This window comes from Oreochromis aureus, linkage group 15 (genome assembly GCF_013358895.1).
Source record: "Oreochromis aureus strain Israel breed Guangdong linkage group 15, ZZ_aureus, whole genome shotgun sequence".
Lineage (NCBI taxonomy): Eukaryota > Metazoa > Chordata > Actinopteri > Cichliformes > Cichlidae > Oreochromis > Oreochromis aureus.
In genome coordinates, this window is record NC_052956.1 from 25,889,836 (window position 1) to 25,914,137 (window position 24,302).

A 24,302-nucleotide genomic window follows, 5' to 3' on the forward strand; every position below is an offset into this window, starting at 1 on the left:
CTGATGAACTCCAGTTTTAAATAAAGCACTGTTAAAAACTTTAATCATCCTTCAGCTCCACAGACAAACAACGAACAACCTTAATCATCATCATCTTCATCACATCTTCACCATCAACATGTTCATCGTGCTTCATTGTTGCTGTTTCCTGCTATCGTCCAGGCGGATCAGAGTCATGTGACTGCAGGTGAGGCAGATGTTTGGCATCTTATCACCGTGATGATTATCCCCATGGTAACGGTGTTCCGATCCAGCTGGAACATCCAAACCAGGACACACACACACACACACAATCACACTTGTTTTTATATCTTTGTGGGAACATCTAATTGAGATACTTCCCCTATGCGCTTACCCTAACCATCAAAATGAATGGTTAATTCTAACCCTGAGCTTAAACCTAACCATAACCTAACTGTAACCCTGACACTAAAACCATATTTTGAGTCTCAGACATGTCTTCAAACTCGTGGGTACGGGCATTTTGTCCCCATAAGGGCTGAAACTTTTTAATTACTGAAATTTAAATAGTTTATGAAAATATTTTTAAACATTAATTCTAATAAAAATATTTTTCCACTCAAATGAAAAAAGTATATTTATTGTCTGTAAAATGAAAATAAGAAACCTAGCATAAGTTTTTGGATTTTCCCCTTTAAACTAAGGAAGACCAAAAGTTAAAAAATCCAAATGAAATACTGAAATTAAAAAATAAACATGCAAAAATAAAAAATGTATTTTAGAAACATTTGTTTTTGCTTCTTTATGTCTAATTTCCTGTAAAAGTTCCTAAAAAGTGTTCTGCAGAACAAAACAAAATTTTTTAAAATGCTCACTACTGTGTTCACTCGTTCAAGAAATTTACTCGGATACTTTCAACGTGCAGGTTTATTTTATTTTCAGTTCACAGAAACATTTTTTTCTTTAACTTCATCCTGAGACAGGTCACATGATCACTGAGAGCGTGAGACACCAACGACAGCGTTACAGAAACATGCTTTTAGAATCTAACACTGAAAACAGCTATAGTAGTCAGAATTTAGTTTGAAGGAAACATTTATTTTTGTTATTTTATTCTGAAATCTGAAGATATCTGAATCGTTTTGGTATCTTCATTTTCATTTCCTGTCGTTCATAAACGTCTGACAAAGCTCACGTTCACTGCTGATTGGTCAGAATTTTCTGCCTGATGATTGGAGGATGTTAAACAACTCATCGATGATTTCAAAGATCTTCAGACCAAATGACATGATCACAGATTCACTTCACTGTAAGAGCACCACGTCAGTATGACAACAAACACAAACAGCCGATTAAATACGCATTCACGAAGATCATCGCAAAATAGTTAACAAGGTTTTTTTCTGATTATAACTGACTGCAGTACACCCCAGCAATGGGTGAATAACCCATTTGTAATGCTGAATATCACCAGGGGGCGAAGTGGAAGTCTGCGCTCACCTCTCCAGGTAATTTCTCAGGGTGCAAGTTCAGTGTTTGATCAGTTAGAGCAGGTGTTGTTCCAACTCTTTCTCCTGATTGGTCTTGAAGGATCTTCTACTAAACAATCAGGAAGCTCTGCTGATGTTTCTGGACTCACAGGAAGCTGGTGATTTGTATCACCATGGAAACCTTCTTGCTCTAACTGATGAAACACCGGATGAAACACCAGATCATTCTCATTGGCTGGTTCAACCCTAAATACGTTAGGTGTCTGTCTCTGATTAGCCAATTAGTTTGTGGTGTTCTGACAGCAGGAAGTCACCTCTCTCGCTGTTAAACAATTGGATGCGATGTCAGTGACGATCGGTTTCACGGGCGTGAACGATAAACATCAATAATGAACTCTGTCACAATATAAACAGGCTGGAAGCGCCCAATCACGTCACAGCGGGACAATAACGACATGCAGCAGCTTCACGTTACGTCTCTACGAAGCTTCGTGTTACCTACGGACTACAGGTGTGAGCATGCACAAACATCTACCATTAACACTGAAACCAAGGTCCTCCAGCAGCCACTCTACTTCTTCTTCTGCTCAGATTTAAAGTCCGAAACTTCTAAACATATTTTTTCTTCCTGATTTCAGTCAAATTCAGCTTTTTTTCTTTTTCACTGATCAAATGTTTTTTCTTCTTTAGGACTCATTAAACCTTTCTAAGGTCCTGATTGGTTGCAGAAGTTCAAAGGGGACTCTCGGCGGACCCTTGGCACTCTCCCCCTCCTCGCCGTGAGGTCACAGGATGCTCTCACGCTCCTCGCCGAAGGTGACGGTGTCGGAGGACACAGTGCAGATCTCCGGCGGGTCTCCAGGCTTCAGGCCACGCTTCAGGTGAACCACTCTGACGTTCTCGTTGTTTGGCCCCGGCCGGGTGGAAGTTGAGGTGGTTGTGATGGTCCCAGAGCTCGGGGGGATGATGACCTCGCTGGTGGAGGAGGTGGTGGAGGAGGAGGGGTTGGAGGAGGTGGACCCCTCGGGCTGGCGGGCGCGGTTGGCCTGCTGGGCGTTGGTGTTGTTGTTGAGGGTGACGTTGCTTGGCGTGCGGTTCAGGTTGTAGCTTCTGGACGACGGCCAACTCTCCTCCGGGCTGCTTGCCAGCAGGCTGCACTGGTCCTCGGAGCAGATGGACATGCGCGCCACCGCCGGGTCCTGCAGGCCGCTGAGGCTGCTGGGAAGGCCGCGTTTCCGGGCCAGGCTCTCTTCATCCAGCTCGATCAGGTTGGCCCGGTCCAGCTGCGACAGGTCCGCCTCCTCGTCCTGCAGCGAGTGGTTGGGGGAGCTCTCGTTGGACCTCACGCCAGAGTCAGACGAGTCTTTCTTGTCCAGCATGGCGTCGGAGAGGTAGTCCTTCCCTTTCAGCGCCAGTGAACCGCCGGGCAGTTTGGGGTCCACCACCTTCTTGCCATCTTTCAGCAGGGGGGCGTGATCAGACTCTTCAGACTCTTCGTCATCGCTGGTCAGCTTCTGGTAGCGCAGCCCACCACCGGCCTTCAGCTTGAGGTCAGCAGCTCCCTGGAACAGCCCGCCTCTTTCAGCTGAGGACTTGCGGGTGAGCACTGACTTGGAGGACCCGTGGTCACCCTTCTCATCTTCTTCTCTGATGGGATCTAGCACCTCACCGTTGGAAGCAAAGTCAGTGTTGTCCGCTGCCGGTTTGCTGCTGCTCCTCTTGTTGAAGGATTTGCGTCCATCCTGCTCGGTGCCATCCTTGCTCTTATCCTCAGATGATGATGTCATGAACTGTCCCGGTTGTGGTTGGATGGGCTTCTCCCCGGTGATGACGCCCAACTCCAGCTGGGCCATCTGGGCAATGTACTCCTGGTAGGCATCGCGGTACTCTGCCTGCTGCTTGTCCGTCAGCTTGGAGATGTCATTGGAGGACTCCTGCGAGTTCAGACTGTTCATGCTGGCGGTTCTGTGAGCGCCACCCTGAAGACAGACAGAGAACAACATTGTTCAGCATCAGACCCCTCACATCTGACATCACAGATCTCATGTTCTATAGTTACCATCCACGGCATGTTTCCGTGTCGCTGCGGCTCATCCAGTCCCACCGTGCTCAGCTCCTCGAAGCTCAGGTTGAAGCTGTACATTGGTGATGCATCTGTGTTCGAGGCGCCAGTGTGGGGTGGAGCCATCACTCGCCTTACTGGCTCAATGTGACCGCCAATGACGCTACCTTGCTCGCTGGCGGTTTCCTCATGTAGCACCTGGCTCTCAATGTGACGCATGTCCAAAACCTTCAGCAGGAAGGAGGAGGTGGATCTTATTTTAAGTCATTACATCATTAAGCATTAAACCAAGCTGCTGCAGGTCACTGAAAACTCTGTTTTAATAAACCCAGATTTTTTGGTTTTCCACTGCTGCAGGGTTTCTGTTTTAGAAAATTCACCAATATGCATATAATGTTACGCTATTAGTCAGTAATGCATTCACTGCCTGGACTGACCGTTGCCCTGAAGAGCTGCCAGTCTCCAAAGTTCATGTTCATTTCTTTCTTCAGCTCATCGATGTTGCACTGAGACAGAACTCTGCCGTTAACGTTTGCCTGAAAATGAAAAACATTTGTATTTCAGTCTCAGGTCCCAGGCTTTCTGCTTTCTTGTGAAGTTGTGTCACTGACCTTTCTGATGGTGGCGGTGTACTGTCCTATCATACTCTGGTCGATGCCTTCAATATGCCGCACGCGCTCACAGACGGCCTCTGTGGTCATGGAGCTTAGGAGGATGGGCGGAGTGGCAGACGCGACCGAGGCGGAGCCCTGAACATAGATATATTTCACAGGGAAAAAAAATCCAACATTTTTTAGATTTTAATAACAAATGTCATTATTTTCAGATGTGCTATCCAGCTGTGAGATGAATGGAAACTTCATCCAAATCCTGCCAGGTTAATGTAAGTCTCAACCTGAGCTTAACCCTTTTAGCTCAACATTTTTCCTCAGTGACTCCACCAGTCTAAAAACATAAACGCTAACTCAGGTAAAAGTACACCTGACAGACATGTAAAAGATGGACGTAGCGACTGTGAGGTCACCCACTGATCAGCTTCACCATTGCTAACTTGGTCTTTTGAAATCGGATGTGAGGAAGCACAGCGGCTCTGAAAATCATCATGCATACCCGGAAAAATTTCTCTGATGCTCAGAATGACCAAAATTTATTGAATAACCTTGTTTTGACCCGATATGAGAGACTAAGTCAACATCAGGAAGGTATTTATAAATGTCAGAGGTCATCCCACACATTTCTATAGAACCAGAAGAAATTTTACAGTGTCGTATCCTGGTGGCCATAAAAATCCAAATAGGTTTCAGGCACTTCCGTGACTGCTTTATTTTTTGGACCCAGAAGCTACGTCCATGTTTTGTACTGCCTCTGGTGTACGGTTTATCTGGATCTAGATAACCATGTCACATGACTTTGCACAGCAGGCACAGGACTGTTTCTTTTTGCTGAAACGCGGCCTGAAACACAAAAATGTCCCCAGTGATGTAAAAAATTACTGTCCAACAGATGTTTTAAAGCTTTGTGAGCACCTTTAACTCAGTCAGGACATTTTTCACCGTGCAGAGGTGGGGCTGGGGGAGTTTGGGGTAGTGAGCAGCTGTGTGGGTTAGCAGTGAGGGGTCAAAGGTCAAGTTAAAGTTTCTGAATAGATCAAACAACTACTTTATTGAAGCCACATGCTAGTAGAGGCAAGGTGCATGCTGGGGGTTGTAGTGGTTGGAACACTTCCTCCTTTGGTCCACAGCATCCGGCTCAAGTCCGGCTGAAGTTCAGATCGGTCGCGGCTCAATCACGGGCTCATGTTCATGCTTGGATTTTTTTTTCCTTTCACTGTAACTACAAATCAGAAATGTTGCTCCTTAAATGAAAACAGAGTATGCTCAGTTGTGAAGTGAAATATTTCATAAAAAAGTCACTTGTTATGTTTCAAGTGTTCCTGTGGGAACCTGTTGTGTCTGAAACGTCCTTGAGAACCTAACAGGAACCTTCTGAGGCTGATTTGTCAGCTGGCTGAACGAGAGCAATCAACACCAAAACATGACGCAGACCTTTGCTGTGGACACTTCAGGAAGGAAGGAGGGAAGAAGACAAGGAGGGCCATGTTAGGTAAGGTTAAATACCTGCTTCCTTTTCAAAGACGAACTCTTAGACTGCAGACGGACAGTTGGGGATGAAAACATGAGGAAATACAGATGAATGACGGGACAGCACAATGATTTCTACTGAAGGCACAGTTTTAAGAAACCACCACTGGTTCAGTGTTTCCGGAAACCAAAGAAGAAGAGGATGAGATTAACAGCAGGAGTAAAAGAGGAGAGGACAGAGGAGCCTTCAAAGACCACAAGCAAAGAAAACGAAAACTCTGATTAAGACTGATTTCTAGAGGAAAACTTCTGAGCAAACAAACGTCTGGTGGGCGGAGTTTCTAAAGGATTTTTTCTAAAATATTTTACGTGTTTCTTCTTCACCAGGTAATAAAACAAAAAAAATTTAGTTTCAGATTCAAAAACTGAAAACAGACAAGTTTCATCATTTTTTTAACAATTGAACTTGTTAAAAACGTTCATGTTGGGTCATAGCTTCCAGCTATGGTCGTACTTACAGGAGCGGTGGCAGCAGTGGCATCCCTGCTGAAGGAGCTTTTAGGAGGTGGTCGTGGATGGAGGTGTGGTGGGAAGGAAGCCACGAGTGGGCGTGGCAGCTGGTAAAGGTGGTGGGGAAAATATGGCTGAGGGGGAGGAGGTGAAAAATCAAAATAATGTTGGTGGACGTGATGAAACATAAAAAAACCCAAAAACTGTCAAATTAAAGAGCGAATCCCTGCCACCTGACACCCGGCACCAACTCCAGTTCAGCACCGTGGCACCGTCCCACAGTGGTTACAAGAGGAAAAAAACTATTTGATGAAACAAATGTTCAAATAATCTTGACGAAACACATAGTGTTTCGTCAAGATTTGTGTGTTTTTTTGTCGTTTCTGTTTGTATTTCTGTGCTTTTGTTTGTTATGATGTGAAAACTTTTGACGCATTAAAAATAAAAAGTCTAGCTGAAGCTAGCTGAAAGTTGAACTTCATTCAACTCTCTGTGAAGCTTTCTGTTCTTTTACTCTACAAAGCCGGATGAGGTGATTAGACGACAGCCTGTCAGCTGTGGGCTGTGAGACAGCAGGGATTCAATGAAACAGGAAATGAAATCAAACCAAGCAAAACAACACAAACGATGAAAGGGACTGAGCCGGGACAGTGGTCACGTGAACCGATGACATCGGTACGCTACCTGCCGATTCAATGACATCATAAGGTGTGGGCAGGGGCGGGGCCTTTACTCACCCTGTTGTAGAAGGGATGCTGTGTGCTGGCCATGCCGCTGTAGTAGCTGCTGTGAGGCGGCGGGGAGACCACGCCCCCCGCTGGTGGGTTGAAGGGCCCGGTGAAGGACGCGGAGGGCGAGCACGTCGACGACACCTGACTATAGACTGATGTGGGGCGGGGCTGAGCATCCTGCAGAGGCAGGGGCGGGTACGTGACTCCGCCCATGTTCATCTGCTCACGGGCAGCGCGAACATCTATGGAGAGGAATTTCAGACTGATGATGTCCTCAAATCACGTCACGCTCGTGAGAGCAACAGGTACAAGTACAGTCAGCAATACACTGAGCAGTATTTTCAGCAGTACTGAGGAGTACTCGTACCTGCAATGATCTCACGGAGTTTGGGGTCCAGGTTGACGGTGCAAGGCAGGAAGGTACGGATGTCCCTCGCTGTGAGGACGGGTGTCCGTGATGACAGGAAGACCTCGAAGCTGCGCACGTCTCCGTCGATCTCCAGCAGAGGCTCCACGTCCTTCGTTGTCGGGATGTTCTTGGACACTCTGAAGGAGAGAGAACGCACTGATCAGCTGACGCAGCGTCGTTTTACCAATGACACCTGCGGAGGGAGGGTGACCTCTGACCTCTCGTAGATGGTCTTGAGCGTGGCGTGGTCGGGGACTCCGTCGGTCTCCTCCAGGTACAGAATGAGCCAGGACGTTCTGTAGGGCCACTGCTCCGTCAGGTTGATCCACGACGCCAGGCGGTCCCAGTTAAAGCTGATCTGATTGGCTCGTAGCAGACGGCCTGGACAGGAGGAGGTGGGGTTAAAAACTACATTATTATTATAATAATAATAAAAAAGTTTTTTAATGTAAAAAAACTGGAATGAACCACCAAGATCAGCAGGAAGTGGCAGACAGGCTGACGGCAGTCACACCGTGTCCTGCTAATAATGAAGGTGATGGAGGTCACCTGTGACGGAGACGATGTTCAGCAGCCTCCTCATCGTCTGTGGGCTGATGTCGCTGAACCAATCCTCTGTCACCATCAGCTTCGTCAGGTCGAACGACATCTGACGCGTAACTGAGCGCTGTACCTGGCGCCGCCGGTACGTGTCCTGGAAAGTACACCACACAGGTCACATGACCACACGCACGAGGGACGGAGTATACACAAGCTGTCAATCAAGAAACAGCAGCTCATTGAAACACACTCTTTTCGAATTAAAACCTGAAAAGCAGCTGGATTTACTTCAATCAGAGGAAACATGAGACCACCTACAAGTCATTAGATTAACACACACACACACACACACACACACACACACACACACACACCCGGCGATTGAGCGTCGTCTTGCTTCCAAACTTGGTTAATTCTCCCAGACTGTGCTGAGACAGCTTCCTGTCCAGCTCCTCATGCCACCCTGCTGACACACAAACAGATGTAAACATCAAGTCGGTCTGTAACCACAGACAGAGGTGAGTATGATGTCAGTTTGCTGTGTGTACAGATATTCTGGGATTACGGATTAGCCTCTGCCCTCCTGCTCCTCAAATTCATACTTTTATCTTAGTAAGAAAAATAAAACCAGTCAATGGTTTACTTTCAGGTCCAGACTGAATCTGAGTGAATCTCTGTGAGATTTCATCCAACATGATTTCAGAGCAGGCGCGGTCACGTGACAGCAGAAGGATGTGACAACAGGCTGCTGATGTCACCTGCACGCTTCATTAATCAGCTACGATAAAAAGCAATGTAATTGCGAGTCTTGTATAATGTAGTCATTGTATGTGTGGATACCGTCGGCGGTGGTGGTGTCTCCGTTGGCGGGCGTGGCAGTGCACATCTTCCTGGCGCTGGAGAGCCCCCTGCTGTTGAGAAAGACAGGAAGGTGCACGATGTTCCTCATGTAGTCATGCCCGTTGATGTTGGAGTCGCGCAGGACGCTGTTCAGGTTCTGGTTGATGGCCTTGATGATGATGTGCGGATCGCTGGCAAAGATGGAAATGAAGGGCCCTTTGGAGAACAGCACACGCACCTGCAGGAGGGGCACACCCACACTGACCATGTGAGGCAACTGCCTGTCCTTTCAAAGTAAATCTGACCCACGTGATAAGAGCTGAGCTGTTCCGACTGATCATGTGATGGCTGCACTTACAGCCACACAGTGGTAATATCACCATGTTAGTGTAGAGGCTTATACATAACATTGCATTCACATTTGTCTTTATTTAAATATAGGAATTAATTTACAGGACAAATAACTGGTTTGGTTCAGAATTAATTCACATATCCACATAACACTGCATTCTAAAATAAGTGCGCACATTTTAGTTTACACTGTTATGTATGATTCAATTTTTTGTTTTCTGAGTTACCTTAGTTGCAGCTGTTCCAGTCCCTTGATTGAGGAGCCAAGAGGTGGCTTTAAAGGAAGACTGCAAACTGGTTCATTCCATAACTCGGGACCATGGGGGGGAATTGGAGTTTATTATGTTAGTTTCAGTTAGGTTTTGTGTGTTTTACCCCTTTGTATTTTTGTGGGCTGATCAGCCACTATTTAAGTTTCCCCTTTGTCTTGTTAAGTTAGGTCAGTTTGTTTGAGTTATCAGTATTGTTGTCAACTTTGAGTAGAGTTCTGTTATTTTGACCTCTTTTATGGGCCCAAGATTTTGATTCTTTTTGCATGAGTTAACCAATTATGTTTTTTGGGTTAAATAAAAAAATCATTTTTTGGGACTTTAACCTGTGCCTAAGTTTCCTTCACTGCTCGGTCCGTCACAGATCACATTCATCTAATAAAAACACAAGTCAGCTTGACTAAGTCTGTGATGTCACAGCTAACGTTTGTGCATTAAAGATGACGATGAGGTCAGACCAGGTCCACGCTTTTGCCTCGCCATCTTTAAAAACACTGAAAAACTGAATGAAGCCGTGCGAGCGTCTCACCGTGTCGAGCATCTGCAACACTTTGTCCTGTTCGCAGGAGTCCAGCCCGTCAATGACCACCGCCAGCCTCGTCTGGTGCTGCGTGAACCCATCAATCGTCTTCGCCATCCTCGCCATTAGCTCCACCTCGTGCTTCAGGACCTGCAGGAGAAACACACTAACAAACTGAAACGACCACCTCCATGCTCTTATTCTGAAAGTTCACCATAGCACACGAGCTACATGAAGCTTTTTCCTATGTGCAGAACCAGCCAATCACGTTCAAGGGCTCATTCAGAACCAGGAAGACTCCTGAGCTACACCCTTGCTCCCACCTCGTGTTTTCCTCCATCAGAGACATTAGAGGATTTAAAACTTTGAAACTAAAGACCCTCAGCTCAAGGAGACCTCCTCGCCGCCCCCGTAGATTGTGTCCCCTCCTTACCTTCATGAAGCCCTCGCTCTTCAGCTTGTGCATCCTGTTGGCGGCGCTGTGGAGCCTCTTCCTCTGCGAGTTAAGCACCGAGTCGGTCACCTGCCACCACGTCCTGCAGTTGAGCAGCAGAGCGAGGCCAACCACGCTGCCGATGGCGATCAGCACCGCGTTCACTGTCCGGTTCTCGCCATCCACCTTGAAGACAGCCAGCAGCGCCATGCCGGTGACAAGGCAGCCCAGCACAAGGGTGAAGAGGATGAAGGACGGTACGCAGCACGTCTTCTTCCACTTCCTCTTCCCTGAGAGCACCGAAGAAGAAGAGATGAGCCGAGCTGGACTCGGGTCAGGTGACCTCAGCAAGCGCAGGCTGTCAGACAGGAAGTGATGCGTTACCTTGCGTCTCCTCAGTCTTAAACACTCTAAAGAGTCGTGTGGCGAGGAAGCCAAACTCTCGCTCGCAGGCATCTGACAGTGTGGCGATCATCTCCGCCATGGATGTTTCTCCTCCAACGCTGGACAGCCGGTTATAGTCTGTGAACAGGAACCTGCAGGAGACAGGTGACATCATCATGACATCAGCGTGACATTACTGTGACATCATGACCACCCTGTGCGGTGGCGTTACCTGACAGGCAGCGCTCGCGTGCTCTGCTCCGGAAGCTCCGGCGGGTTCACGAACATCAGCTTCAACAGCAGCTCCAGGTACCCGATGTGCCGCGCCAGGCGGGTGCTCAGCAGCCACGCCCACGTCCAGTTATCGCCTTCCCTCCGGCCGCCAAAGTACACCACCACTACAGAATGTAAAACTTTATGTGAACACCGATGACAGTACAGGAGGTCATGTGTTAACGTCCGGCATCACATCGAGGCATTTCTCACCAAAGAATAGGTAAAGCAGGGCAAGCAGGCTGAGGGAGACCGCCATAGCAAGCTTGGGGTCCACGCTGAAGCCGAGGATGATAGCGATGGAGCCACAGAGCAGCAAGGACAAGAAGACAACGAGCCAGGAGAACTGGAACAGCGGCTCAATCTGCTGCCCAGCAAAAGTCTTCATCTCATCTGAGGAGGAAGAGGAGCGTCAGTACGTGTTGGCCAGGTGTACGTACCCTTAGTGTAACGAGCGTGGTGAGCCTGGTGAGCCTGGTGAGCGTGGCAAACACGAACTCACCCTCCAGCTTCTTGAGCAGGAAGGACTTGCCGCTGCCCCACTGAGCGTACAGACCCACACAGATGGGCGGCTGCATGGTGGGCTCGCTCAGGATGTCGGCGAGCGCCGAGCTGTACAGGTCGTAGCCCAGCATGTCGCCGTCCGTCTCCGAGGGCGACAGATGACCTGCAGGGGGTGGAGACACAGAGAGTCTTTTATTCTTTTGATTTGAGGATCCCTGAGGACAGAACAGATAAAAGTAATCCGCTTTGGCGATGTAATCAGACTTCTGGAGTTTTTTTTATGGAGTCAGAATGATTTTGGTGAGATGAACTGATCGGTTAACTCAAGCCTGCAGAGCAGTCTCAGCATGGCTGATTTCACTCCTCGTATCAATTTACAGCAAACACCAAGTCTGAATGAGCAGAGAGTTCAGAAGCCTGCAGCTTCTGAACTTCATTTTCTACTCATGACATTATTTCCTGTGAGCGGGTATGTCAATATACTGATGATACTCTGCTGTTCATTCACTCACTCTGCACTCAGTAACCATGAATCAGCTGTTATTGCAGATAAACTACAAGTTTTTCCTTCATCTTTGTTTTTTTTTTGTTTTTTTTTTTGACTGTCACGTTTGGTTCTTTAGCCATCAAAATTGTTGTCTGAAGGCCAACGAAGATACCCAACAGATTTACTTTACCAAGTGGATCATCACGGCCTTGCTGTATTGGTCCATTTGATCGACCTTTGTTGTTATTATTTATTTATTTTATTTTATTTTCAGTCGTTACAGATGGGACAGACATGGCTGGGGGATAGGAAAGGGAGAAAGAAAGAGAGGAAGTAAAAGAAAAACAGAGGGGGAGAGGGACAGTGAGAAAGGGCACTTAAAAAGAAAAAATCTCTTGGATCACCTGTTGAGAGAGAAAACCCCCCCCAAAAAAACAAACAAAACAGAGAGCCACATAATAAACACAACACCATCCCATTAATCTAGCTAAGTGTAAATAACAGTAAACACTAAATATTGAATTTTGTTGTGCAGCACGCAGGACCGACAGCGCACAATGTGCTTTGAGGTAGCAGCCAAGAAAGGTGTAGTTTATGTCGATGAACAGTGCACACTGGTGCACATGGGTTAGAAATATGAACATGCTGAAAAAAACCCCAGAAAAATAAATGAAAATTGTGCTTTTAAGTAAACGCTAAAATAACAACAAATCAAAACAAGGAGATTTTGTTGCTATTATGCCATTTTTATTTTTAAAAAATAAACTTAAAATATTTTGCTTTTTTAAAAAATATCTCCTGTCAGAATGATGCAAATTCAAAACCTGAACATGAGGCAAAAAAAAAAGGAAATATAAATAAAATTTGTGCTTTTCAGCAAAAGTTAAAATAACAAATCATAACATTCAGTTTTCTTTGCTCTTATGCCATTTTGTCAGAGCTGGATGCTTGGCATCTTTTTTGGCAACAAGTTTAAGTTTGGTGTGAGGTCTTCTGTTGTGGAGATTCTCAGGATCGACTGCAGGTGTTCATTAGTGAGACGACACCTGTGTGCTGTTTTGTTAATCTTCATCACTGAAAACTGCTTCTAAGACAGATATGTGCTACCAAACATACACAAGGTTCGAGTCAGGCAGGTTCGAGTCGGGCAGCTGGGGCATTCTTTCAGGAGTGGAACGAATAAACTGCGCGCGCCCTTCAGTGTCGTACTTTGCCTTGAATGTCCCATTACACTGCAGCTCAATCAGCTCCATCTGAATCTGCACAGTTGCAGTTTCCACATCAACTGTAAATGGGTTGCAAAGCAGCTTGAAATTCTCTTTTCGTGCTTCAAAGTCACCAAAGTGCCGTGCGTACTCAGTGCGTCGTGCGCTCAGTTTATCAGCAAAGCGTGCATTTGGGAACACAGTTGCACCGACTTGGTTCAACATTACTTGGGAACAGGGAAAGTGAGGCAAATTGCACTGGTGCATTTGTGACTCCCATAAGAGCAGCTTCACTTGAAATGCCTTCACCGGATCATACAGTGATCATGCGGTCACATCCCTGCAGCTGAAGGTTTAAGACGTTGAGATGAGCTGTTATGTCAGCCAAAAACGCCAACTGACATTTCCACTTTTCATCCCTCATAACTGTGGGGTCTTTTCCTTTACTGTCCTTGAACTGACCGATTTCCTCGCTGAGCTCAAAAACTCTGTTGAGAACTTTTCCCCGACTCAGCCAACGGACCTCTGTATGATAAGGAATGTCGGCAAACTCTGTATCTATTTCCCGCATAAAAGACTGAAATTCCCGGCGATTTAAACCTTTAGCTCGGATAAAATTTACAGTTTGCGTTACGGTGCTCATTACATGCTCCATTTTTAGGACTTTACCACACAGTGTTTCCTGGTGTATGATGCAGTGATATGCTGTTAACTCACCGGTACAGTTCTCCTCCTGCATCTTCACTCGCATCCTGCTGACTAGTCAACCTTTTTCACCGCACTTTGGCGGCGCTCCATCTGTTGTAAGTCCAACAAGTTTGTCCCAGGGCAGTTTCATGTCGGTTACACTTTGACATACGTTTTAAAAAATGTGTTTTCCTGTCATTGTCCCGTGCATCGATTTAATGTCCAATATTTCCTCTGTGAAGCGCAAATTGAAGTCCGCTCCACGGATGAAAATGGACAGCTGTGCAATGTCCATTATGTCTTCACTTTCATCCACAGCAAGAGACTATGTATCAGTGGCCATCTCACAAACGTGATCAGCAATCGTATTTCTACTCAGGCTCACATTTGCCAAAATCTGCGTTTTGTCTGGATACAAGATGTTGCACACCTTCATCATGCAGCTCTTCAGAAACACTCCCTCGGTAAATAGCCGGGCTGATTTGGCTATCTCCTCTGCCACAATAAAACTTGCTTTCAAAACAGCTTCACTTTATGATTTGGCTCTGAGGAAAAACGTCTGCTGAAATGTCAGATTCTACTTTAGCTCTTCGACTTTCTGCATTTTCTGCTCTGCATTTAGGTTTTTCATCTTATCCTGATGTTTTGTCTCGTAGTGCCGTCTTAAAATAAATTCCTTAATTACAGCCACATTAGCTCCACAAATAAGACATACGGGTTTACCGGCAATGTCTGTAAACATATATTCAGCCTCCCATCGGTGTTGAAAGGCTCTGTTTTCAGGATCAACTTTTCTCATCGCCATTGTGAGGGGCTAGCTTCGCAATAACAGAAGCTTGATTTGATTGATGTGGGAATGTTCCCAGGTAGCCTAGCGTTAGGCAAGGAGGCTGAAATGCTGCATTATCGGAGCTGTCGTTTGTGTGTTATTAGCGCCTCATATCGTTGGGCCATGCATAACAATAATAATAAATCTATATGAAATGATCTCGCAGGCCGGCCTACATTTCTTTAGAAAGTGTTCTGTATATTTTAGACAATAATTTGGGGGATTTAAGAGTAAGAAATTGTACCACACTTGGTGGTGTTTGTAATTCAACTTGACTGGGTTTAAATTTCTTTTTTACTATGGATTTAATTTGTTGATATTCTAAAAATCTTTTCTTGTTGATCCCATATTGTATAACTAGTCTGTCAAATGGAATAGTCTATTCCTTCTAATATATGTTCCAAGTATTTACGGGGCGAGCGTGGCTCAAGAGTTGGGAGTTCCCGTTGTAATCGGCAAGACACTTCACCCGTTGCCTACTGTTGGTGGTCAGAGGGCCCGGTGGCGCCAGTGTCCGGCAGCCTCGCCTCTGTCAGTGCGCCCCAGGGTGGCTGTGGCTACAATGTAGCTTGCCATCACCAGTGTGTGTGTGTGAATGGGTGGATGACTGAATGTGTAAAGTGCTTTGGGGTCCTTTGGGACTAGTTAAGCGCTATACAAATACAGGCCATTTACCATTTAATTCCTTTACAACCTCAATCTGGAAAATTAATCATATTATTGTTTTGTAATATGTCAGGGTTATTCCAGATAGGTGTACGTTTGCATGGGATTAATGAAGACTCTGTTATTTTTAGAAACTCCCACCATGCTGTCAGAGAAGGGCTTTTTAAAGCATTCATGTCGTTTGATGTTTGAGCTGATAAATGGTAGGTCTGAAATCTCTACATTGTTGCATAGTGCCTGTTCTACATCTAGCCAAGGCTCATCTAAGAAGGTTGGTAAGGTCAAATGTTTTAACCATCCTGAGATGAACTGAAGCCTGTTGGCTAAGAAGTTGTGATGAAAGTTAGGCAGATCTAGTCCTCCTTTATCCTTGGTCCTTTGTAGCGTTTTTAAGCTGATACGCGGGGGTTTATCTTTTCAAAGGAATTTAGAAATATACGAATCCAGAGATCTGAACCAATCTTGTGATGGCTTACTCGGGATCATTGAAAATAAATAATTTATTTTTGGCAAGACCATTATTTTATAGCGGCAACCCTTCCCATGAGTGATATGGGTAGAGATTTCCATCTGGCCAGATCGCCTTCTACTTTCTTTAGAAGTGGGATGTGGTTTAATTTAGTTAAATCTGCAAGCTTAACAGAGACATTCATACCTAAATATTTAATATTTCCAGATTGTAGTGGGGTAGAAGAAGAATTATAGAAGGAGGAATTAATTGGAAGAACTTTAGATTTTGACCAGTTAACTGAATAATCTGAAACCCTTGAAAACGAGTTATTAGTGTAATTACGTCAGAAAGGTTGGTTTGTGAGTTTGGGGGAAAAATCAACACATCATCTGCATAAAGACTAATTTTATGTTCTACATTCTTGCATTTTATGCCCTTAATTAATGTAGCCTGTCTAATTGCTGCTGCTAGTGGTTCGATAAAAATTGCAAACAGTGAAGGGGAGAGTGGGCATCCCTGCCTGGTGCCCCTCAGGAGACAGAAGCTGGAGGATGTTTGGTCATTTGTTCTGACACAAGCTGTTGGGGAATTATATAATATTTTTAGCCAGTTTATGAAAGAGTTTCCAAAACCAAATCTGTGTAAAGTTGAAAATAAAACTTTCCAGTTAACTCTGTCAAACGCTTTTTCTGCATCTACAGACAATATTGTGGTTTCAGTGTTTTTACTGCATGAGTAGTCTATTAAATTAAGTAATCTACGTGTGTTTGTTGATGAGTGCATACCTTTTATGAAACCAGTTTGGTCAGGATGAATTAAAAAGGGGGGTTATTTTCTCTAATCTTTTTGAGAGAGCTTTGCAGATTATTTTGAGGTCTACATTTGTAAGGGATATTGTTTAGACGAGGGGTCAGCCACCTTTAAGACCCAAAGAGCCATCTGGACCCCGTTTTTCCACGCAAAAGAAAACACTGGGAGCCGCAAATACTTTTTGACATCTAAAATGAAGATAACACTGTATATATTGTTTTTTACCTTTATGCTTTGTGTGAACAACTAAGGTGTGTTGCTTATGAAATCCATGAAGTGCTACAGAGAAAATTACATTTTATTTATGTAATTAACACATTTTGAACTCTTAAAGAAATATAACAAAAGGAAAGACACCCAGCTGAACTAAAATGATCCATGTAGCAAACAAAAACTGTTGTCAGCTGCCACCCTTACATTGCCTTTGGGCTGTTGGAGCCTTGACCTGACTTTTAAAAAATAATTGGAAAAAAGCTCTATGCTGCTGACAAATGAAAAATAGATATTTGCAAAATTCTGCGTAAATATGTATTTTACCTGGTTAATGTGTGTGGCGGGGCGTGGTCTGCAGCGCCGCTGCAGAGGAGGCGGACGCACCTGAGCGGCACCCGCAATCACGCCTCACCGCCTTTACGTCTGCGCTATCTGTGCTGTTGTGTTGTTGTTGGTATATGTCGGGCTGTGAGCTGAAAAGCTACAGCCAGCTGTATGCGTACAGCAACCGTGTGTGAAAAGTGGTCAATAAAGAAATGCTGAAAAGCATGTTCATGGAAACATCGTCGGGTCTGCCGTGATATGTTTACAACGTGATTTCTGCTCCTGAACCTTTGCGCACAGCGTCTGCAAATCGGGGCTGTACGAAGTCACTTTCATCTTTACGCAGGACTGTAAGCTGTCATCTGTGAGGCGTGAGTGTTTGTTTTTAACATAGCTCACGGTGGAGAACAGCTGCTGACATAATGTGGATCCGAAGATCCATAATTGGCCTACCTGGGGTTGAAAGTCTCGATAAATGCACGGCGTTTTGGGCGGGTATACCGACTTCATGCGAGTGTGACGCTTATTTTGAGCGATGAAAAAATAATAGAATATAATTTTATTTTTATATTTCAATATCACAATATTCTTCCAATTTAGAACTACAAGTTAAAAAAGAACTAACATAAATAAAATACACTTCAGCTAAATACTTCTATTTATTTTCCCAAACCACGCAGAGCCGCAGTACAAGGACTAAAGAGCTGCATGCGGGTCCGGAGCCGCAGGTTGCCGACCCCTGGTTTAGAATGATCCACATAGTGAAGCAGTCTCAGAACTTTTAAATATGAGAAAAACTAAAAAGTTTGGTTTCAGCCGAGGCTGTTATCACTGTGAGCTGTGCACTGAGGCCATGCTTTGATTTCTTCATAAAGCTCTGACTGATCTCTGACTGCAGACTGATCCAGTTATGTGTAACAAGCTGAGCCTACAAAAACACAAAGCATCATGTAAAGCTGCCTCATTACTTCATACTTTCCAACTGCAGCTTCTTTCAGCTGATTCACTCTTAAGTTTCAGCAGTGAGATCGGTCCGAGTTCATTTTAAGGTCGAGGAGTGACGAAGAGACTCAAAGCTGAGCAAACATCGACCGTAACACTGCGTTTGCATGCAGTTCAGGCTCACTATGAGGTGAGACATAAAAAAAGACGTACGTGCTCCAAAAATCTGTGTCAGGATGCTTTTCTGGTGGCTGCAGTCAACGTTGTACGGCGTCTCTCCAGCCTTGTTGGGGCGGTACAGCAGGCGACCATCTTTGGGGTTCCTGAGGAGGAGCTCGGCCAGGCGCCGGCTCCGCCCCCGGATGGCAATGTGGAGAGGAGTGTCTCCTTTCTGTGAAAACAGGTGTCAGCATCAGGTCCTCTGCAACCTGTTCATTCATTTCACTCTGTGACAAATCTACAGACTGAAAAACAAACTAAATATTTAAACCTGCTTTTACTTTGAAGGGTAGGTAGATACATGTGATGCTTGGGTCTATGGACTGATTGGTAAATGGTAAATGGACTGATTCTTATATAGCACTTTTCTACTCTCCCGGAGTACTCAAAGTGCTATATACAACATGCCTCATTCATTCACCCATTCATACAAGCACTTCTAAACTCAAGTGCAAACTAACCAACATTCACACACAGTCACACTCCAATGAAAGCATCGGAGGGCAACTTGGGGTTAGTATCTTGCCCAAGGATATTTGGCATGCAGAAAGCCAAGGATCGAACCACCAACCTTCCAATCAGTAGCTGATTTGCTCTATCACCTGAGCCACAGCCACCCCTAGTCTATCTGGCTCTCACCTTGTCCACAGCAGACACCTTTGCTCCTTTGTCAAGTAGTAGCTCCACGATCTCGATGTTCCTCATCTTGGTGGCTTTGATCAGAGGAGTCTCTCCATCCTGAAAGCAAAACTCAGGTTAACCACAGAACCCCACCCCCTACTCTCAGACAGGTGTTCTCAGGTGTGCCGGGCTCTTACCTTGGTGCAGGTCTCCGTGTCGGGGTTACACTGCAGGATGTCTCTCACCATGGTGGCGTTTCCTTTCTCCACGGCCCAGTAAAGAGCTGTCTTATTCTCCTGGAGGCGGAGCAGAGAGATGACATTAGCAACATCACTTTACTCAACGCTACATCTGATTGGCTCTGACCCTCAAGTTCTTCTTTACTGAATGCTCGCAGAGTAACAGCAGTGTGAAGCCCTCGGTCGTCCTTCTCATCAGAATGTTGAAGACACCAGCAAATCAAAACAGAGACAAAACGACGGAGGGCGCGAAGTGCCAAAACAATCAAACCTAAACCTGCGACTGAATTAAGCAATGATGACGAATTTATAAAATATCATCTGTGTTAGTCTGACTGCAGCGTGCCGTGAAATATAATGGGAAAGATTTTTCAAGTTCACAAACATCTAATGAGCTAAGAAATGAACTCACTGTTTCCAAGGTGATGAAGGAAATGTGTCTCCAAAACCTCACCTGCCCTCTAATGTCGATGTCAGCGTATTTGTGCAGCAGAGCTCTGACGATCTCCACGTGCCCGCCCCTCACGGCTCCGATCAGTACCGTGTCGCCGCTCTGGAACACACAGGACGCTGTTCAGCTTCCCTGTTATTGAAACCACGCGTGTCATGTAACGATGCCTGTTGGCGCCTCACCCGGTCAGGGATGTTTACATAGGTGCCGGCATCCAGCAGATCCTGGACGATCTCGGTGTAGCCCTCCTTGGCAGCGATCATCAGCGCCGTATTCCCGTCCTTGTCGGTCATGTTGACGTTGGGGTTCCTCTTCAGCAGTTCCTTCACGACCTCCGTATACCCGCCCCTCACCGCCACGATCAGTGCCGTCATCGAGTTCTGGGGACAGACAGGAAGTAGTTAACAGAGGCAGGCGCATATTATTCTGGCATGCCTGCAGTGATGGTGATGATGAAGGTGGTGAAGGTGAGTAAGGTTGTACCGCCCCCTCCTGGTCAACATCAGCACCGTTCTCCAGCAGGTGCATCACGCAGTCAAAGTGTCCTTTCCTCGCCGCCCAGATCAGAGGGGTGGTCCCGTACTGTAACGTGCACACACACACACACACACACACACACCATCTCTGAGCTGCTTTATTGTAAAATGTGTCATGCTGTTTGGTGTGTGCTCCTGTGTTGTATCACTTCCTGTTGTCATCCATCATGCTACTTATTCGTGTTATTTTGCAGGACGTTTCCTGTGCAGGTGTTTTTACTTTCTTACTCTCGATTTACTCGAGCCCACAGAGATTCATTTATTTGATGTCAGTCGGATGTTGTGTTGCACTGTTTCCTGTGGTTTCAGGTTAGGTCATGCAGGTGTGTGCAGGTGTGTGTGTTTTTTGTCAGGCTCTCGCCCCCTCACCTTGTCTGAACAGTTGACTTTGGCTCCATTTTGCAGGAGCAGCTTCACGATGTCAGCGTGTCCTCGACCTGCGGCCCAGATGATTGGATACACACTGTACTGCTGTGAGGGACACAGGAGGACGTGTCAGCGCCATCACTGAAACACTGTGGACTGAAACAGTCCAAAACACAACAAAATCTTCCTGCCAAAATCAATTCTCCCATCCGTGTGCGTTACCTGTCCTGTGTGTGCGTTACCTGTCCTGTAGTGTTGGGGTTGGCCCCATGTCCCAGCAGCAGTTTTGTGACCTCCACGCGACCTTTATAAGCAGCCCATGTGAGAGCCGTCCAGCCACCCTGGGACACACACACACACACACACACACACAAACATATGTTAACCCTTGGTTTAGCCACTTCAGTCTCTGCACTACATTTCCCATGAGGCTTTGCTCCCACCATATCCCTGTGCTCGATGTAGGCGCTGTTCTCCAGCAGCTCCTTCACCACCTCCACGTGACCCTCCTTGGCTGCGGAGATCAGAGCCGACCAGCAGTCCTAAAATACACACAGACAAGGTTACCATGGAAACAGGAGCCGGCCACCTTGCCCACCTGTCTCCTAGCAACCACAGCACTGGAGGATGGGGTTTTTTTGTCATTGGTGACAGAGCACTCGTTTCGCTCACCACATCATCCAGGTTGACATTGGCTCCTCTCCTGATGAGCTCCTGGACGATCTCCAGACTGCCCTGCTCGGCCGCCAGCATCAGAGGAGTCTGACCGTTCTGCACACGCAGGCAGGTACACAAACAAACAGGTAAACAAACCAGAAAAATAAAACAAGCACTGAGGTAAAATCACTAAAGAATAAAAGTCATATAAAAAGTGACCAGAAATGAAAATAAAATAATACAACAGCATTAATAAACTGAATTCACAGAAAAAACTACAGTAAAAACAATGAAACTGAACATGAATATCATTAAATACAGTTAAAGGAGGGATATCGGTGCTCAAATGCTGTAAAACGTCTTCTGACTGTAAAGCGAGCGCCGCTACCATCACAGCTCGATTACGTACATCACTGCGTCCATCCACCTCCTTGAAGCGATCCAGGTGAGCTTTCAGGGCGGACAGGTTCTCCTCCTCCACGTAGCTGAACAGGTTCTGGATGGCCAGCGTGGTCATCTTGATGGACGTGGTAGTATCCATGTCTGTGGTCTTTCACGTCCCCCTTGCTGACACAACAAATACGGCAGTGAAATGCTTGGCCTGCTGGGTAAAACTGAGCTGAACTGAACTTCTGAGATTAAACTCTTAGATTCACTCAGCTGTCGCTCCTCTAACTGCAGCCAAACAGTGACCTTTGAACCTGCTGTAGAAACATGCCGTCCTGTGGTATAAATCAAGCGCACCTCTCTCCTCTGCAGCGTGGGTGGTGCTGCCCCCATAGCTGCCCCACTCCACCACCACCGCCTCATTCCCTCATCATTAGTTTTTATTTGAATTCTGTTTTAAGGACAAACACGTGTTTCTGCGTGTTGTTGTTTGAGTTTATGAGACAAAGAAGATTTTAATTACTGATAAAAATAATTAGCTGCACTCGAGTACTTCCTGTTTGTCAATAACTGGTTCAGATCACACTGAAGTGTCAGTTTTTCTCCTGGCTTTCAGGAGCTGAGCAGCCTACAGGGGGCGCTGGCAGGTTTAGTGAGCAGCAGCTGCAGCCTGTTTAAATCTCTGTGACATTTCTTTGGTGCAGACATCAGCCAGTGTCTGAAGACAGTTTCCTTTGAAACAAGCTGACCTGAGATCAGCTGGCGGCTCTGCTCTACTCTTGATAAAATAGGAAGTCATCAGATAATGGACAAACCGCCATGAACAGACAGCCTGAGGTCTGTCCACATGAGCGAGCTTTTCCCTCTAATCAGCCACAAACACGCCCACAGCTTTCTGCCAGGAGCCAAGGGATAAAAACAATCCAGGTGAAAATGTTCATGGATTTCTCCAGTCGTGGATCCTCACTTTTACTCCTCAACTCATCCTCTTTTACACTAAAACCCCACTTTCTCCTCATTTGCTGGCTTCTGGAAGCCTACTGAGGGGCACGGCACAGATCTGCTAATCTGTAACATCCAAATAAAATTTTAAATCTGGAGCTTGTTGGACAGTCTGTCTAGAGGTTAGAGGTCACACAGAAGAGTCAGAGAAAGGTCAGAGCTGCTTCAAAGTCCCAGAACAAAGATAGAGATGCCAGTATGAGCAGAGTCACAGATACTGAAATCTTTATGGATTTAAACTGAAGAGCAGAGACAATAACTGTGTCTGAGGAGCAGCTTCAATATGTCACAGAATTCATTAATGTGCTAACAGTGACGTCATCGATAATCAGACTGTTTACAGCTCAGGACCAGCAATAAATAAATAATAGATAAACAAATGTAGATAAATCAGACAAGTTTAATCCGGTATAATCCAATAATAATGATAATCGATTAACTGCGGGGTTTTTTGTCTGTAGACATATTGATTGATCAGGTTTTATTGTAAGCTGAATAAGCAGGTAACTGATGACGTCATTTTATGATTTCTGTTATTATGTTTGTTATTATATTGACTCTCTCGGGTCCAGTGTTAATAATAACCACACTGTAAATTAAGAAACCGCCATGTTTCCGTGCAGTGGTGTATCTGACCGACTCGGCTGGTCCCGGTGAGGGCGGCGGACTCTCGGACTCATTACCGGTGAAACACCGCCGCCATGTCGCCTTAACAGCGCCGTTATCTCCCGCGGTAACCGGGATAACCTTCACCCATTCACCGCCCGGAGCCCCCACCCACACCAACCAGCAAAAAGCCCCATATTACACCGGTAGCACTCAGATTTTATGTTTTACCGTCGATACGGGGGCGGAAATCAAACCGAATCAGCCTAATCTGATTTTTCTGACCGATCCGGCGACGTGTCAATCAAACAGCGATCGATGGCAGGGAGGATGCTGCGGGGAGAGCGACGGGAGCGGAGCCCCTCTACCTTCAGAGGAGAATCAGAGGGAGTTCGGGCGGTCCGGGTCCGAGGGTTTGGCTCCCGTAGATCAGCGGGTCGGTGCGCGAGTCCTCGGCCTGTGTTCGGATGTCAGCTTGAGCTCACTCTCCATCCCCGACAACAGCAGCCATCTTGATCTGATCAGAACAACAGCAGGAGGCACGGAGACAAGGCAGCCAATCACAGCCCAGCGTCAAGCGTGCCAAAGCCAGCTCGCCGCTTCCGCTCTCGGCTGCCACGATAAAAGGACACACGACAGCAGTTTCCTGTTAGCTTAAAATGACTTAACTTAAAATAAAACACCCGCACTCTAAGCCCAGTGTGTTCTTTACCTCCAACGCGTCTTCATCACACATCACCCCCGACACCCATCCCCACCCACTCCACCCAGCCTGCACTCTCTTCTTCACCTCTGCTTAACCTAACTTCAACATCTGGTTCCCGTGTCTTCATCACTCTGTACTTCCTTCAGCTCTGCACATCACCATGTTCTCAAAACTCAGACCTGGTACACTTATTCATTTTCATCATCCTCTCAATTTCCAGTATTGTGCTGTACTTTTTAACCAGACTGTTAAAAAGTCCACCACCCTCTCTCCCAGACCTCTCCATACCTGCATAAGTGTGTCGTCTGGACCAACCTCCTTCAAGTCAAATCAAGTGGCTTTATTGTCATTCCAACCATGTACAGTGGTATAGTACACAGTGAAGCGAGACAGCGTTCCTCCAAGACGTTGGTGCTACAGACAATCAACACAGGACTACATAAAGTGCAAGTGTGCAAAAATTGCAGAACAATTGCAAAAGAACAAAAGAACAAAACAAAAACAGTGCAACACCAGACAAAACACAGCAATACAAACACA

At 45.9% G+C, this 24,302-nt stretch overlaps 1 protein-coding gene across 7 annotated transcripts; it reads right to left on the reverse strand.

Annotated features, from left to right (window-relative positions):
* Window positions 1-870: 870 nt before the first annotated feature.
* On the reverse strand, window positions 871-23,563 carry kidins220b (kinase D-interacting substrate 220b). Of its 7 annotated transcripts, none has more exons than XM_031729906.2 (30): window positions 23,425-23,563; window positions 21,471-21,628; window positions 21,077-21,175; window positions 20,848-20,946; window positions 20,647-20,745; window positions 20,408-20,509; window positions 19,986-20,084; window positions 19,685-19,882; window positions 19,506-19,604; window positions 19,010-19,108; window positions 18,831-18,929; window positions 18,186-18,363; window positions 11,357-11,521; window positions 11,068-11,247; window positions 10,814-10,979; window positions 10,582-10,733; window positions 10,198-10,487; window positions 9,774-9,914; window positions 8,625-8,862; window positions 8,159-8,247; window positions 7,794-7,938; window positions 7,463-7,625; window positions 7,203-7,381; window positions 6,842-7,077; window positions 6,113-6,238; window positions 5,631-5,660; window positions 4,125-4,262; window positions 3,951-4,049; window positions 3,511-3,741; window positions 871-3,430 (listed from the first exon to the last, which is right to left on the reverse strand). In XM_031729906.2, exons 2-30 carry the CDS (start codon window positions 21,600-21,602, stop codon window positions 2,237-2,239), a joined length of 5,265 nt encoding a protein of 1,754 aa, XP_031585766.1. In that variant the 5' UTR covers window positions 21,603-21,628; window positions 23,425-23,563; the 3' UTR covers window positions 871-2,236. The 7 variants fall into 7 exon arrangements, 6 of the variants coding, with proteins under 6 accessions (XP_031585766.1, XP_031585748.1, XP_031585775.1 ...); XM_031729888.2 differs by having other exon boundaries at window positions 8,159-8,250; XM_031729915.2 differs by lacking the exon at window positions 5,631-5,660 and having other exon boundaries at window positions 8,159-8,250.
* Window positions 23,564-24,302: the final 739 nt, after the last annotated feature.